This window comes from Candoia aspera, chromosome 13, assembly GCF_035149785.1.
Source record: "Candoia aspera isolate rCanAsp1 chromosome 13, rCanAsp1.hap2, whole genome shotgun sequence".
NCBI lineage: Eukaryota > Metazoa > Chordata > Lepidosauria > Squamata > Boidae > Candoia > Candoia aspera.
In genome coordinates, this window is record NC_086165.1 from 5,792,217 (window position 1) to 5,810,084 (window position 17,868).

General features: G+C 47.5%; 1 protein-coding gene across 1 annotated transcript; it reads right to left on the minus strand.

Moving 5' to 3' along the window:
- Window positions 1–15,359: 15,359 nt before the first annotated feature.
- On the minus strand, window positions 15,360–15,866 carry RPP25 (ribonuclease P and MRP subunit p25). The gene has a single exon (XM_063314425.1). It carries the CDS (start codon window positions 15,858–15,860, stop codon window positions 15,360–15,362), a length of 501 nt encoding a protein of 166 aa, XP_063170495.1. The 5' UTR covers window positions 15,861–15,866.
- Between the last annotated feature and the right edge of the window lie 2,002 nt (window positions 15,867–17,868).

Below are 17,868 nucleotides of genomic sequence, written 5' to 3' on the forward strand. Positions count from 1 at the left end.
GGTGTTTTTCATTGGATCTATGCACAGATCCGGCACTAATATCAACTAAAGGACAGCTTTCTGCCCTGGGGGATTTACAAATAATTATCGTTTTTATCTAATAAAAGGGAAAAAAAGTTATTTCTAAGTTGAGGAATTTGGAGAGAGCAAAAATAGCTAACCATGGTTTGTTTTAACCAGGTTTTACTGAATGGGCTTGAGTTTGTTGGGTTTGGGCCACTTGCTAGCCCATAATTAATTAATTAATCAATCAATCAAACTTATCACCGCCCATCTCCCAAAAGGGACTCTGGGCGGTTTACAATAAAACATGAATAAAAATATAAAACTGTAAAACACTATAATACACAATAAAATAAATATAAAAATCTCGATGGCTGGAAGCTCTCTGTGATTTGCAAGCAGAGCAGGGTCCTTCTAAGAAACTAACCATCCCCAGGAATGGCTACTCTCCCTCCCGCCCCAGGCATAATTACAGAACCAGGTCTTTAGCTGTTTCCTAAAGTCCAGGAGGGAGGGAGCCAATCTCACTTCCAGGGGAAGGATATTTCAAAGGGCAGGGGCTGTTGCAGAGAAGGCCCGCCTCCTGGACCCCGCCAGATGGAGTTGTCTTGCAGACGGGGTCCATAGCATGCCCTCTCTGCACGACCGGGTGGGACGGGTTGATGTGATGGGGAGGAGATGGTCCCTTAGGTAACCTGGACCCATGCCATGTAGGGCTTTAAAGGTGATAACCAACACCTTGAATTGGACCCGGAAGAATACTGGCAACCAATGCAGCTCGCGGAGCAACGGGGTGACATGTGCTGATCTTGGGAAACCCAAGATCGCCCACGCAGCTGCATTTTGCACCAGCTGTAGCTTCTGGATACTCTTCAAGGGTAGCCCCATGTAGAGCACATTGCAGTAGTCTATATGGGAGATAACCAGGGCATGAGTGACCATTCAAAAGGCCTCTCGCTCCAGGAAGGGGCATAACTGGCGCACAACACGAAGTTGCACAAAGGCCCTCCTAGCCACGGCCGCCACCTGCTCTTCGAGCAGGAGCCGTGAGTCCAGGAGGACCCCCAAGTTACGCACCGGGTCTGTCTGGGGCAGTGCAACCCCATAATCCTTTTTTGCTGCATTTGTGCTAAACCAAATCCAGCAAATTGTGCTTGAAGTAGCTGTTATCAATCAGGGGAAGGCAGAATATTTGCCCAAAATATATTGGCTTCCTCTGCAGTGAAGCTGCACAGATGAATACCTGTAGGTCTGGTTGGGTGTTCCTTGAATGTAACACCACCAAGTGTCTGAGCTGGTGACCAACCCCCTGCAGTCATAAGTTTCATTGTTCCAGCTTAAAATCAGTACAACAAGATAAGTAAAAGCAATAGCTATACTTTCCATTTTAGGCAAATTTAATTGGGAGCAAGACCTCCTCATATAATTGTGGCAATAAGCTCCATAAGCGAACGGGTGTGTACACATCCGTTTTGGGAATACGCAGCTGTCATTTTCATTAGAGTAGCTGCTGACTACTGCATGCTTTTTTTTTTAATCCATTCAATCGTGTCCGATTCTCGGAGACTGCCTGGACAAGTCCCTGCGGTTTTCTCGGCAAGGTTTTTCAGAGGTGGTTTGCCATTGCCTCCTTCCTGGGGCTGAGAGAGAGTCACTGGCTCAAGGTCACCCAGCTGGCTTTGTGCCTAAGGTGGGACTAGAACTCACGGTCTCCCGGTTTCTAGCCTGATGCCTTAACCCAGTGTTTCTCAACCTTGGCAACTTTCAGATATGCGGACTTCAGCTCCCAGAATTCCCCACCCAGCCATTCTTAACCACTACACCAGCCACTACATGGCTCTCTACTGTATTCTATCTGGGGATAAAGCAGGAAGTCTTCATGCAAAGCAAACATACTATTAACCAAACGATGTTTTTGCTTCTGTGAGATCAACTGCTTCTCAGCTGCCATGCCACCTTTGTGGCTGGTGAACACATTTCTGGATAGTTTCTTAAAACCTGTTTCTTTTAAACATTCATTGTTGACGGTTGCAGAGTCCAAAGCTGGTTTTCTTCTGCCCTGCACATACAGTATGTTGCAGGCAAATTGCAGGTTGCCAATACTTGGAGCACATGTAGTCGTGATAGAAAATATTTAACAATAGGAAACAAGCCTTTTGTCTCCAGGCTGCAAGTGATGATGGGCTTGCACATCTATTTATGTCAGTCCTTCAAGGTTGACCAGACTAGGACACCAGAGTTATGAATGCTAATACTCCTTTTATTATAGGATTATTGTACAGTAACAGAATCTTGCAAGACTGAATGCACTTTCCCCCTCCCTCCTTTTATTTTCAAGGGAACTGGGGGGGCCAAGTCCGAGTCGCTTTCTCAAATTACATTTCTGTGCCAGACTCAAATTTCTTTTATCTGTTGTTTTGGTCGAGGCTCTTCCTCCTGTTCCTCAAAGTTATTCCTTCTTCCCATTATAGTATACTATGGTTTTTAATCATAACTTACTGAATAAACCAGTGGCTGGAGTTATATAACATACCAAGTGTCAGTCCTTTAAGGTAGGTCAGCTCAGGAAACAGATTCCACAAGGACTCTTGGAACTCCATTACTGCAAGATATAACAAGTTGAAAGCCTGACAGAGACATTTTCTCTTATTTCGTTTACCAAAGAGAATCAAGGCATTCCTTGCATTTCTTTCTCACTCTCTCCTCCCTTCCAGGGCAATGCTGGTGTTTAGGTAATGTCTGCTGTATACCTTCTTCAGGGCCATCTCTGTACTCCTCTACGTTGAGTCATAAATCATGTTTTACGAATTGCAATGGTTGGCTTGGTACAACATATTAAATCAGAATTAAATACACTACATTATAGATTTGCACCACTGCAGCTCTGTCAGCCTCATGGGTAAACCAGATAGGAATCCCAGCCAGATGAGCTAATTCCACTTTATTGTAAAGCTACGTTGACAGAACCTTGCAAGGATCAAAGTACAATTCCCCCCTCCCCGTCTCATTTAGAGCCTGAGAAACTAGGGAGGGTCTGTTCTGAGCCTCTTGCCCCGCCCACTATCCTGTTGCAGGCTACGCTGTCTCTTATCTGACCGCTCCCTTGGCAGCGTCTCTTGCCCCGCCCCCGTCTCCCAAGGTCTTTCCCACATACTATTACAAGTTCCAGTCATAGTATATTTGAAAAGGGTGCTTAACTTTCTTATGATGAAGTCTGCATTTCCCTTCTGAAATATTGGCCCTTGAATGTGCACCCCCCCTCCCAAATTTTATCTTTCTGGAAGTGAGACTCAAGCATTTTTATTGGACTCAAGAGGCCACAATGCTCATTAACTGCTCCGTCACGGGTTGAAATTCACCAGATGAAGCTCTCCCATAGGCCGCCTTGGTGTGACTCATGAACCTTCTGGTGCTCAGGGCATTCTTTTTATCGACACAAGAAAAAACTCTAAAGCTCTTAGTACCTGTAACAATTTGACAAATGAGACTCTAGGATTCTGTGGAGCATGATCCTTGGGGATACACAACAACATTTAAAACATTGCTTGTAGAATTAATGTAAAGCATTCCTGTCTTCCTTTTTTCTACAGCAAGAAATGACTGATCTGCCGCCAATACACGTCATGGGCCTGGTGCTTTCACCTGCAAGGCTGATTGCAACGAAAACCAATTATTAATTAATACATTCCAATTATATTAATTAGCTTGAATGCATCCATTTTGCTTCTTATTTCCTTTTTAAAAAATCCTTACAAATCTCACCTCTTAAGGCTGGTGATTTGCCATCTGATTTCAGTAGCATGATCAAAAGAGGCTTCTTTGGGAAACAAAAAAAAATTACTTGAATCTGCAGTTCCAGCCCTTGGCTCACAACCTCATTCTGCTGTGAGTCAACAATATAATTATCATATGTATGTATGTATCTATGTCATCCTTGCAAAAGAGTACATGGAAAGAGGTTGGCTTCTCCATTCTCCCGAACTCACACTTCATTGGAAGCCACAATGTGTACAGAACTTAGAAAAGATGGGAAATTTTTGGCTGAGTAGCACCTTTTAGAACTAATTCAGTTTGCCCAACTGAGTGCCCTTTTGAAGTCTGGGATGCCAACTCCCATAATTCCCAGCCAGAGTCCTATGATAATTCTGAGAGTTTGGCATCAGAAGAAAATTATGGGAGGAAAGCTAAGCTAGGTAGTTGTCACCAGCTGGTGAACACTGACGTCCTTCCTGATCTTCAGTTTTGTTTTTGTTTTATTTTGAATGATTTTGGCCCAAGATTTGATCAGGATTTGCTTCAGGATGTGGAAGTCCTTCAAGCATCGCAGCACCTTTGATTGGGCTGCATTTAGTTACCTGAGATAGGCTGTGCAAAATGAAATAATGAAACACGAGACTGTTTGGATGTGTGCATTGCAATCTGCAAGAAATAGCATGTGGGAAAACGCCCAAATTTACCAACCTTCAGGACCATCTCTGACATTTCTGGAGGTCTCTTGTGAAGAAATGATCTGGTTGTTTCCTACTACAGTATTTTGCTTGGCTGGGAGTTAAAACAGTCCTCCATGCCTCTTTAATTCTCACCCCCTCTTCCCATCCTCCTGCCCTCTGGTGCATCAGCCAAGCTTCCAAGATCCAATTCCATCATGGCAGCCTTTCTCAACCCTACAAAGATCGCAAGCCTGCAGGGAAGAAGGCCCTCAACTGTGTCCAAACCCAAACTGCCACAAATTAAACCCATCAATCAGATCAGCTACATTGGAGTAGAGGTTTGTAAGAGCGTCTGAGTGATGAGGAGGACCCTGGTGTTTCTCTCTGTTATTGCAGCTGGACAATGAAGTCCTTGACCTTGACAGCATAAGTCTCCAGCTTGGCAAGCAAGGTATGTGCATCTCTGTGATAGGAAAGTCAGTTTCCGGTTTGAGGGAGCCCTAAGGCCCTGTGGAACACGCCTTCCTTTCTTTGCTAATGTTGATTTGTAACATGCTGAGGCTGTAAGCCAAGGGAAGGAACAGTGGCCTCCAGTAACTTTTTTATGCCTCCCCAATTTTATGCCTCCCTTTTATCCAGCTGCTGAAATTCCATGGCAAAACACCAAACTTAATGGGTGATATTTGTGAGGGCTTTTTAAAAAAAATATGGAAATAAGGAACAAAATAAATGCACTAAGCCTCCAATAGGTATAATCCACCTATTTTACTTTAAGCCCTTCCTGAAAATCGGCCAAAAAGAGAGAGAAAAGGTTCATGCCTTTCTCCTTGTCTCACCACTATGTTTTAAAATTAATTTTTATTAAAAGTTTTTACATAGCTAAAAGACAAATACAGAAACATATAAAGAAAAGAAAAGGTGAAAAAAAAGAATACAGTTAAAGAGGAAAAAAAGAAAAAAGGACAGAGAAGTGACTTCTGCCCTTCGTTACAAATGCATTATCCCTCCCCTCTCCTTAATATTACGATAATCCCTTCAGCCCCTTATTCAGTCTTTTTTCAGCCATCAGATCCAGAAATCACCATTCCACTTCTTTCTATTTTCAGCAAAAAGCCCATAAAAGGTTTCCAGTCTTTTATCGAAGTACTTTTATCAACCCCATCATAGATAGAATTGCAGCCCTGGGCTTCATCCAAAGCACAAAGATTTCACTTCCTTGTTCCTAAACTCTTTAGCCATTATTGCCCAGGCATTCTACAGGGTTCTTGATCTGGGGGGACCGAAAGCTTATTCTGAGGTGCAGAAATGTGCTCCTCGTTGGGACCGATTGAGATGTCCACCAGGAAAGGCAGCCTCTTTGTGGCCCTTGTACTTGGACAAAAGACATCTGCACCCAAGATGGACAACTGTCCTTTCGCACTGCCACTCAACCTAAATCAATAAGAGGAAGAGCAACCCCAGTGACAGATGGGGCGTTGAGTTCTTAAGACTGAAAGATGGATTAAACCTCCAAGCTTCAATCCCTGGCTTCAATTTCCTGTCATTTCCTGACTGCCTCATCTTTTCCGAGACCTATGACAGGACCACACATCTCCCCCCTGGAATTGGCCTCACTGTTGTTCTAGGAGAGGCAGCTGGTTGTTCCCCATGTTGGGGAGGTCAAGTGGGCTAATCCTTAAGAGGTGGTAGTTTTTTGGGGGGCAGCTTCAGCCCTTTAGAATGGCCTCCATTAACCCCAATGCTGGCCATCCTCCAGAAGAAGCTAAAGACCAACTCTTCCAGGAGGCCTTGATCCTGGGTGGATGGGATTTAGGTTTATGCCTTCTTTGGGGTTATTTTTGTTCTTTGGCTGTATTGTGACTTATTTTATTGGTAAGCTGCTAAGGATCTGAATAGATTGAGGGGTGGGGGTGGGGAGCCAAATCAGTCAACCTATCCCCCCAAGGTCCCAGTTCATTTTCCTTGATGGCTTGAGTTCCTGCACACCTTTCATACCTGGTCCCAGCCCTGTCAGGAAGGACGTGCAAGAATAAAGTCAACGGGGGGGGGGGTGAAGGAGAACAACAGCTGAAAATTAATATTCAATCACACAGCAGGAAGATGAGCAGAGTGAATTGATCTGTGCTGCAAAGAGATAAGGGTCCACCATTAGCCCCAAGGAACCAGCTGCTTTTTGGGAGATAAGAAGGCAATCTAACAACAGATCCTATTACGAGCCTCCCACCTCCTCTCCAGTAGATTTTGCAGCACATCTTGCCTTTCTTCCTTATTTTTGTTCCCCGTCTCTGTTAGGGCAGGGATGGTGTTTTCAAAGGAAAGGTCCCTTGATGATAGGAGAAAGAGAGGCAGTGGGATTCCAGAATGGGGGGTCTTCTTTCCCCCTTTCTTTGTTGTTGTTTATTCGTTTAGTTGCTTCTGACTCTTCGTGACTTCATGGACCAGCCCACGCCAGAGCTTCCTGTCGGTCGTCAACACCCCCAGCTCCCCCAGGGATGAGTCCGTCACCTCTAGAATATCATCCATCCACCTTGCCCTTGGTCGGCCCCTCTTCCTTTTGCCCTCCACTCTCCCCAGCATCAGCATCTTCTCCAGGGTGCCCTGTCTTCTCATTATGTGGCCAAAGTATTTCAGTTTTGCCTTGAATATCATTCCCTCCAGTGAGCAGTCTGGCTTTATTTCCTGGACCTTCTCTAAAGTTTGTGCCATTTTCCAACCCGGATTTGTCATTCTTTGCAGCAAGCCTACAGCCCTGTCACCAGATTAGAAGCAGAAGTTGGCAGATGAAGAGAGAGATACAGAGAAGCTGTGCTGAGAGGGTGGCTCTCTATCTGCCGCTTGGAGGCTTAGAGAAACCATTGCAGCATTTGACAGCCTGCAGATGCCAATGAGCGTGAGCCGGTGGGAATGCAAATGTGTGCAAATGTTGTGTCTCAAAAGCCACAGCCTATGCCCCGCTTGCCAACCTTTTGTAGATGGGTAAGCAGCATTATCCTCGTTCTGAAAAGCAGGAGAGGAGGAATAAGAAAGGGTCTGCAGACGGACGGGAAATGGATGCAGATGGTAGATGCAGGTCAAGGTGGGTGTGAAGAAGCAGAAGGAAGTGTCGGCAAACGGTGTCCTTGCTGATCAGGTGACAGCCAGCAGCCAAGTGTGGGTGGCTGAGTCTCCTTCCTGATGACCCAACGATGCCTTATAAAAAAATCACCATCCACAGGACAAGTGGAACATTTGTCATTCATTCCAGCTTGCTCATGTTGGTGAGACTGTATTACTACTGGGTACACAAGCATCATGTTGAATTCTGCATTTCCACCCACAGTTCTAAAAACAGGGAGGGGGGCACTGTTTCATTTGAAACAGGCTATGACAGTGTTTCTCAACCTTGGCAGCTTTAAGATGTGTGGACTTCAACTCCCAGGATTCCCCATGCTGGCTGGGGAATCCTGGGAGTTGAAGTCCACACGTCTTAAAATTGCCAAGGTTGAGAAGCACTGCTGTATAGGTTCTTACTCTGTTGACAGTTCAAGATATCCACGATCCAGACAGGATAACAGCTTGGGAGATGTTAGAGAACAGCTCAGTTTTCTCCTATTCTTTTGCCCATCCTTGAAGTCTGAAGCCTTCTCTGTCAGTTCTCCTGTCCAAAAACTCAAAGCAGCACAGTTGAAATGCGACGAAATAAAGGGAGGGGGAATACACTTGAGCTGCAAGCCTGGCTGATAAGCAGAACTGGAGATTTATGGAGAGATTGCTTTTTATAACCTTGATGAGAAATTGACCATGCAGTGAAGTATCCAGGCAAAGGGAGACATGCCTCAGTTCCTTGGTGGGGCAACAGAAGCAGTGTGTGCTGGAAGTTCTGGCAAATCCAGCATGCCTCATTTGCATGTGAATCAACATGTAAATTGAGTTGTCCCACAATGCAACTCTGAAGAAGCTGTTTGTTGCCACTCCCACTCCCACTTCCTCTTTCTTCTCTTCCTTCTTCTCCACCAGAAGCAAGCGCAGGGATGTGTGCTGCTCTCCTCCATTCTGGGCACCATGTGGTGGGCCTGGAATTCCCCTTTCTTCCACCCAGCTCTTGGCAGCTGTAGGGCTGAGAGTTTAGGGCAAAACTAAGTACTTAGAAAGAAAAGAAGAACAAAGGAACTTCATCTTTTCCACCAAGATGGATGTAGCAAAGCAACAAAGAATGAAGTCAGTAAGAATTCTTTTACTTATCTTAACCTAATGTGTCTAAGCATGTGATTCTTTATGCTTGGGAGGGCTGAATGTGTAAGATCCATAACCTGTATTTCTCTGGCATGCTCACTGACGCTATTTTAAAGATAATCTTTTTCTGTGCCAGCTTCTCGGCTGTGTTATAAGCTCTGCTCCATTTCAGGGGTTCTAGCAGGCCACTAAATTGCCTTCAGTGTGGTGGTGGTAGTGGGGAATCAGCCTCCCCACAGCAATCTGGATCTTCCAAATAAATCCCATCTTCTGACACTGGGTCAAGGTTTCCTGCTTGCTTCCACTGTTCATCTTTGTCAGTCCTTTCTTCTCCATTTTATTAACAGCAATGAAATTGGAAGAGATGGCAAGACAGGGAGAATCCATCTCAGCCTGTCCAAACAGTGGGCTGTCCTCCCTCGTTCTAAAATTTGTATGTGCAATTCCTAAGCTCTTTCCTTAGGAAGTGGGAAAGCAACACACCAAGCAAACTTTAGAAAATAGGGGGAAAAAAAAAGAACTTCAGTGGATTTCCTCCTCCCCCCCAGAAGAAACCAAGTCTCATCTGGACAACTAAAAACTCTATTTGTGTGTGTGTGTGTGTGCACGTGACTTTGAGTCAGTCTTGACTCCTGGCAACTGCCTGGACAAGTCCCTGCAGTTTTCTTGGCAAGATTTTGAAAGTGGCTTGCCATTGCCTCCTTCCTAGGGCTGAGAGAGGGGGACTGGCCTGAGGTCACCCAACTGGCTTCGTGCCTAAGGCAGGGCTAGAACTCACGGTCTCCCTGTTTCTAGCCTGGTGCCTTGACCACTACTTAACTCTATACCTAAGGTTGATTTTCTATTTAGAATTAGTATGTGACAAGTCTTCATTATGTTGGAAGGGAGAGTTCAGAAAAAAACAAAGCAAAAAAGCACATTTTTTTAAAGGGTGTGCAAGGACTTCATGAATTAGACCTTTGCTCTGACACTAGCTGTACACTTTACCCAACCTTTCAGGTATATTCATATACATCTGATATGAATGTTTATATTCCCCAAGACTTGGGAGCAGCCTTCACAGCCCCTTCCCCCAAAGCAATTGAGGAAAAAAATGATTAAATACACAAAATGGAACCATGCTACCTGCACTTAATTAACTTTGTCATAATTCCATTTAAATTGCATTGATACAAATGCAGTTGCTATCCTGGAACCATCCATCCTGGATCCTGTTTTTCTGAGTGCTGCTAAAACACGCAGCTCCAAGGCCATGTGTGGCCTCGGGTGCAAGACAAGGAATTCGTTCCTAATGAGCATCTTTCCATGACCCATCAGAATCTTGATGAGCTCACAAAAAGAAGATGCCAAGGCTTGCACTTCCACACAACTTCCTTAATCTGGGGGGTGAAGTCTGCCACGTGCTGGGTTTTTCCAATGCACTGAATCTTAAACTAAGCAAATGGGTTAGCTTAGCCACCAAACTCCCCCACCAGCATTAAAATAAACCTGACTTGAAACGTTGAGGAAATGCAAGATTTTTAACTGAGCTGGCTAAGGGTATTCTGTAAACACTGCCACAGAGTCACCAAATCCTCACTGATTCTCCTTTGAAGGCTGTTCTTGGCTAGAATTTGACGGATGGAGGCTTTTCATGAATGTATGAGCTACCCAGACCTGATCATTACCAGCTCTGAAGAAAGCCTTAATGCCCAATTTATTTGTTCTCTTTCCCTGAATGGGTTTCAGCTGTAACTGCATCTGATGTGAGCATTGTGGTGAAATTGAATTCTGGTTATCAATGGGCTGTGATCATGTTTGATTATGATGACCTTTAATTGCATGCAACTGATTGCTGAGGGCTACTTTGAGAGGAGCGGGGGATTGCCTTGAAAGTTGGGTGGAAACATACCTATGTTTAAAACCAGTGCGTTAATGATTAAGCAGAAGCACAGCTAGTGGGTGCTGGGGAAAATGAGGCCAAGCTTTCAAACTTGTCACTCCACCATCCGTCCAGCAGATGCGGACTATTGTTTGAACACCATTGCAGATTTTTTTGTGTGGCTGGGGGGTGGGGTGGGGAGTGTCTGAAGCCCGTGCACTTTGCAAGGGCTCCAAATCTACCTTGCCTATAACTCTAATCATCAGGTGTCCCCAAGCAAGGAGAACATCCCTTGTAGCTGAAGGCCAAGGAAGGTTGGCATCAGTCCACCTAGTAATCTTGCCCTGATCCTTGATGAGCCAAGCTGCTCCTGCAAAGATGGAAAGTTGGAATATGTTTCACAGTGTGGGGTTGAATTTGATATCTCATGCTTGGCTGCCCATGTGAGAAAGCTAGCTTGTTCTCAATTTTATAAGTCATCCTTCTGAGTCCTGTTATCTTGTAGGGGTTGATCAAGAGAGGAATGAAAGGGCAGTGGAGAAGGACAGAGGCTTAGTGGGACAACATATGCTTTGAATGTAGATGGTCCTAAGTTCAACCCTAGATGAAAAGATCAAGAAGTAACAGAGAAAGGTATTCTGATGCCAGACCATGAAGGCTGGGCAGATTTAGACTTAGATTTAGGGTCTAAATTTGCAACTCGGCTTCTATTGAAGAGGTACAATCCAGGAAAAAAAAATTGTCATTATTTGCTAAAAGTGTTAAGACAGGATTCATCCCAACACGTAACATCCTTCACCTAATGTCACACCAGCAAAAGAGACTGTTTAGATTCACTGTTTCCAGCACCATGGAGAGCTCATTCAGTAGGCTGGATGTGATCTTTGGGGTTGAGGACTGCAGCTGGGTCAACCCAGGGATTTAAGCAGTGGCCTGTTTAGTCATGCTTTTTGGAATAAGCCACAATTGTTTGGGTTCACACAAGTCTCTAAAACTATCTAAACCCAATAGTGGCTGGGATTACACCAAACACTTCAGGGTTTAGCACAGTTCTTCTGTTAGGTTTACAGAACACTCTAATTCATGGTTTTATTTAACCAGATTCTATAGAATAAACTAAGTTGACTGGGTTTGCACATGACAACAAGCCAAAAACCAGCAAGGCCCATCATTTGTACAAACCCAACCTGTGTATGGAATCCTTCAAAGGCCAGCCTCTTCTCTTGAGAGGGAATATTTCTTCTCATTTCTCTGGTGGTGAACCTGGCATATTTCTTATATCCCCACTGACACATTATTTGTCTCCAAGAAAGATTTCTCTTGATGGGTTTTCCACCTGCTTTTGAAATGCTCATATAACTTTATAAAGACTCCTGTCCTGGTACTGTGCCACTTTTATAACATTTGCTCAATGCCTAGAAAGTTGTAGAAGCCTTTTAAACAAAAGCACCATAAACATGTCAGGAAGGAGAAAAACACCTTGCATTCACTAAGGAATAAAGCATAATCAGTTCTCTCATCTTTGGGTTCAGGGCAAAGGGAGATGCCCCTGGCCTGCTCACCTAAGCCCTAGGATTGTGTTGCCAAAATTAAATAGCAAATGGTGGCATGATTCCCCCCTGATCTTTGGGGGGCGGGAAATGAGTCCAAATAGCTCATTCAATAGACCAAGATGCGTTGTGTGCCCATTTAATGTTTTGTTAAAAAGAAAAAGAAACGGGGGAGGTTGCTCAACGCACCCACCCCTGGCCTTGTCCCATCAGTGATTTCACAGAACCCACCCATTTATGCCCCACAGCTCCTAACGACGGCAGCTCCTGTTTGCAGAGAAGTGCAGCGCTTGGTTGCATGGCATTAGTCATTTTGACGATCTAGCCAGGGCTACTTTGCACCGATGCAAAGCTTCAGTCTGTACGTTCCATCATAAAACAAACCACGTAGGCCCAGATATGAACCGTAGAAGTAGCAGCAGCTCCTTCAGATATTTAATGGCTTCAGGTCCCTGACTTGCATCTTCCTGATCTGATGCACCACACTGGAGAGAAGAGCAAAATAGGTCCATCTGTCTGTTTCTGTTTCTGGGTTTTACTCAAAACAAATCATTTGGCTGCGGCCTTGGAGCTGGCCATTAATAACCCCGACAGCTGCCTGCTGGTAATGGCGGTGTGACTCCAACAGGGCCTCCATTCTTCCTAACAACCCAGACATCTCAATGTAGGCTTGCCAGCTCCCTGTCACTGAAAGCTGAGAACAGGCTGCAGACTGGTGGCTTTTCGGGGGCGGGGTTCCCTGCCTCCACCTGGGGGGTGTTAAGTCACAAGGTGACATTTGGGCCTTTGCCCCTCATTAAACTCTGGTTGACATCCAACATTTCAGGAGGACTGAAGTGAGGGAGAGCTCCACCAGGCAGGCTTACTCTTGGCCCATGGGAAGGTGACATTTTTCCAAGATAAAATAACTAGAAGTATACAAGAGAGGACTCACCTCTTAGTCTGGTACAAGGGTGGGGAACGCACAACTCTCCCAGGGTTACTGAACTACAACTTCCAGGAGCTTTGGACAGCAGGCCCAGTGGTAAGGGAGGCTGGGAGTCAGAATTCAGCAACATCTGGAGGGCCACAAATCCCCCATCCCTGTTAGAGATGGGGCTATATTGCACATACTAAGCCTTGGTTTGAAAGCCATGGTGTATTGAATATTGACTGTAGAGGAGGACAGAGATTGCTTTGAAGAAAGTATGCACCAGCCATTAAAAAAATTAGCTTAGCCCAGAAAAACAGGAATGGGTGAGGATGAAACACAAGGCTGGCCTGCTGTCAGCCCCACCAGGCAGACCAGACCAGGAAATTAATTCCACTGGAAGACTAGAGCTACGTTTATTGAGATGGGCTATAATAACAGAATCTTGCAAGGCTGATTGTGCTAAACCTCCTCCCACCCTTCCTATACTCCAGTGAATCAGGGAGGTGTCTGTCTGAGCCGCTTCCAAATGCTATCTGGATCTAAAAAATGTTTCAGCCCCTTTTGCCTGGGCAATGGTTCCTGCATATTTATCTTCCTTACTCTCTACACCTGCCTTGGCTCTCTTGGCTGTAAGAGGGAGGGAAAGAGAAACTCTATCAGGCTTTCAATATTCTGTAATTATAGCCTGTATCAATAAAATAGAGTTCTAGTATTTTGTGTGATTTTGTCCTAACAGCCAGGAACCACACTGAGACAAGGAATAGGTCTCTAGTGTTTTATTACTGCTACATTAGACAGAAAATCCTAACAAACTGAAGAAGCGTGAGAAAACCCAGACAAATAAACCCCAAAAGTCAAGGCGGGTCTAATCTGGGTTTCTCTGAATGACAGCTCAACTCCTCAGTACTACGCATACGTTTTCCCCCCTGGATAGGGGCCCCCTCCTGCTCACCCTCAGTGCTCATGACAGATTTCCTGACCTGGTCCATCTCCAAGGGCTGACATTGACTCCATTTCCACAATATGCTAAATCACAGCCCAGAGGCCACTAACCTCAATGAGAGTTGTACAAACTGCTTAAACAAAAACAAACCACATTATAATTTAGCACAACTGGGAAGTGTTCTCTATCCTGATCCTCTGGATGAGCTGGATTCTAACTCTAATCAGATCCAGTTATGATGATCAGTGTGGTAATCGAACACATCTGGAGCCCACCAGCTGGAGAAGGTGGAGTTAATTCCCTGGTCTGGTTTACCTGGTGGAGCTGACAGCAGGCCAGTCTTGAGTTTCATCCTCACCTATTCCTGTTTTTCTGGGCTAAGCTAATTTTTTTTAATGGAAAAGGAGGCTGGGGAACCCCTCTGATTGTTTTCCCTACAGCTAGCATAATTATCAGCCCCTTATCACCCTTTGGCCACCCCAGCAGACAAGGAAATGGGGTCAATGAAAAAGAGGAAGTTGACAACTGAGTTGATAGGTTGCTTTCAACCATGACATGTTCAACCACACTTTATTGAATCATCTGCAACTGGTGGGGTGTGCACAACACTCCAGACTCAAACCCATGTTTTACAAACCACAATGCCCAGGTTTACAGAATCTGCTAAGCCCAAACCAGAGAGAACACTGCCATTTCCCACAATGTGTGAATCTCCTCTTGTGTTAAGAGTCCACAGGGACACACCCAGTTTTTTCCTACTGAGGGACACCCAATGAGTACTTTTGACAGACAGATTTGTATTCATGCAACTTTCCATAGGAACAAAAAGTAACAACTTTCTGGGCATTCTACAAAATCTTTTCCCTTCCTACTGTGAAATATACATGCTCCTTTGCATAAGCTCTTAACATACGTACTGTCTATGGCTCGTGAGCATTTGGTGCATCAGATGCCTCCTTCTGCAGCTGGCCTATCATTCTGCTGGGTGCATCTGCAAAATATAGGGTCTCTCTTCCCCCCCATCCCCACCCTCCATCCCAGCTCTATCTCACATCCAAAGTCCACCTAAATTTGGCTTTGTTCACCAGCCAAGTCAAGGTAGCATATGTTCCACAGGGCTCTCAGACAACAAGTCAGCATTGGGGAAAAGATTACGGTTGGATCAAGCTAAATTTTCCTTGTGCATGGTAACAATGCAACCCAAGGTGGCTAAGCACAAGCGATGCCAACTCTCTTGCAGCCCGCCTTTTCTTTGAAAGCATCTCTCAGTGTAAAGTGCAATCTTGACCAATTGTCCTTGTGCAACTGGCATATGGCTTGGATTCTTTTCTTCTTTTTTTCCCTCCACATTTGCCCAAGGCAGGAAGGGACGGATGGGTGCATAAATGAGTCAAAATCCACAACCCACATCCTCCCAGAATTCTTGCTTTTGGGCCATCTGGTTGAGCTAGTCCTCTTCATGGGGCGCAAGCAGCCTTCTCTTGGTTCCCTTTGGGGCGGCCCTGCTCTCAGTCCAGACGCTGCCAGGAGGGCTGGGGGCTTGGTAGCCCATTTGATTGGGATCCACCAAGTCCTTGGACAACAGGATGTAGATGGAGGGCACATTCTTGTGGACAGTGAGATGTTCAGGGGGGCCCTCCGCCCTGGGTCCCTGGTTCTCCCAGACTTCCACCAAGGTCCGGTATTGCAGCTTGGTGACCTGGTGGAGACCTCCCAGCCTCCGCTTCATGATCTCCACACAGGTGATGGTTTTGGTGACCGCCCGTCCGCAGCCACTGAAGACAATCTGGCGGATGTCTTCCTGCTCCATCCTGGCCATGGCGAAGCCCATCAAGTTCCGGATTTTGCTGCCTTCCTTCACCCTCATCTCCACCACGTGGGGGGGCAAGTCTGAGAAGGGCAGGGGGCTGCCCTGCTCTGAGGTCTTGACCTTCCTGAAGTTCTCCATCCTGGACTGGACGGCCGGGGGTCCAGCGGGGAGGAGGGCAGCCGTGGCCTCGGCGGCTCCAGAACTCATCCTCTGGGGGGTCTGAGGACCGCCGGCCAGGGACGAGGTTCCCCCCCGCTCGGAGTCTCCCGGCTGCATCTCCAGCCTTTCTCTCCCCAGGAATCGGAGAGGCTCGTTGAGAACCCGACCTGGCCAAGACTTCTCAAGGGAAGGACTCACCGGGAAGAAAGGTGCCCCGAAGCTCTGGAGATCGCCCGCGCTGTCCCCCGGCTGGAGCGCGGCGGGGAGCCCTACTCTTCGCCCGCTGCGTCTCGCCGGCCGGCTGCACCCTTCGTAGCCTCCTCGGCTTCATTCTGGACCGGCTTCGATTCCGCCGACCGTCCACGAGCTAGGGGAGGCAGGCAGGCAGGCAAGACGGATCGGGCTGGGGAGGGAGCGCGGCTTCGGGAGCCAGCCCTCCGCCTCTCCCAGCGCCTCCGCTCAGCCTTGCCTGGCCGGGGGCACAGCCCGCCGCCCGCCCATTTCCCTTTCCCGCGCCCGACTTCTCTGCCCCCGTCGAGGCGCGGCTGAGCGCCAGGACGCAGCGCCCGGCCCCCCGAAAGCGTCCCGGCGCGCCCTCGCCGCTTCGCTCGGCGGCGCCCGAGTCTTCTCCGGCTCAAGGACGAGCGCCGGGGCTTCGCCGGGTGCGGGTGGGTTGTGCGCAACTAGGAATCGCCCGTGTCAGCAAAGTGCAGGCGGCGGCTGTCCCCGCCGCGGAAGCGTCGCCGCCTCTCTCCCCGCCTCCTGGGAGAGCCCTCTGCCGGGGGTGGTGGGCTCTCCCGAAAGGCGCCGTTCCCTCGAGCGCTTCCGCGCGGATGGCCCGGCAGGGTAGGACGAGCCCCGGGGGCGGGTCTGCCTAGCAGGAAGGCTGGAGACGCCCGGCCCTTTCGGGATAAGGCTTCGGACTTGGCGGTGTGTGTGTGTGTGTGTGTGTGTGTAGCCCTGGGTACCTCGCCCACCCTCGCTTTGGAGCCCCCTGGGCCTCGTCCCTCCGAGACCCCACCTGGAAAGTCAGAACTTTGCCCGCGATGGAAGCGCTTTTCTTTTGGGCCTGGAGGGGGGACTGGTCCCCTGTCCTGATGGCACTCTTGAGAAGGAACTGCATTCCCTGGGGGTGGGGTGGGCAAGAGCTTCTCACCAATTGAAGTCAAGTAACAGAAACTTCTTCCCATACCCCTTCTCCCCCCTCCTCCTTGTCCTCCTCCCCTTCCTTCCTTCCTTCCTTCCTTCCTTCCTTCCTTCCTTCCTTCCTTCCTTCCTTCCTTCCCTCCTCTCCCACTCCTCCTCCCTCTCCTCCTCCCCTCCCCTCCCCTCCCCTCTTTCCTCCTTCTCATCCTCCTGTATTAAATGCAGGGTCCCTCTAAAGTGGCCTAACCATACCTCCTCTTTCAGTCTTGGCAAGTGGTGGCCCTCCAGCTGTGCTGGATTACAACTCCCATGGGTCTGATTCTGGCTCAGAGCTAGGCCGTTTCCCCCCTCATACGCCAGACCATTGCAAGTCTCTTCTGGACACTGCTGAGGTCCTGTGAAGGCCACCTGGGTTGGCGCCATGAGGGCTGGGGGATGCTCTAAGATCCCCCAGATCAGTGGTGTGGAAATGGCAGTATTTACTTTGGTTTGTCTTCTCCCGAAACCCTGAGGTTCCCCTGCTAGGGGCGAGGGACTAAGAAAGCCACTGAGACATTACAGAACATCTACGCATCCAGCAGTGCCAAAACTGGACCCAGCCTCCAGTGCTTTGAGGCAATGTAGAGACAATTCCCCTCATCCCCATTTTGCAGCAGTAGGACTGGCAGGGCCTCACCTTGCATTGGGCTCTGTGGTTGGCTTAATATCGAGCCTGTGAGGAGGAGAACTAATCCCACTCTGGCTTAGCCAACAAACCACAGTTGGGCAAGCATGGCAATAGGGTAAGGTGCCAGTGGCATCCTTTTGCTGTTGCCACGGCTGGCAGTCGGGAGGGGAAGAT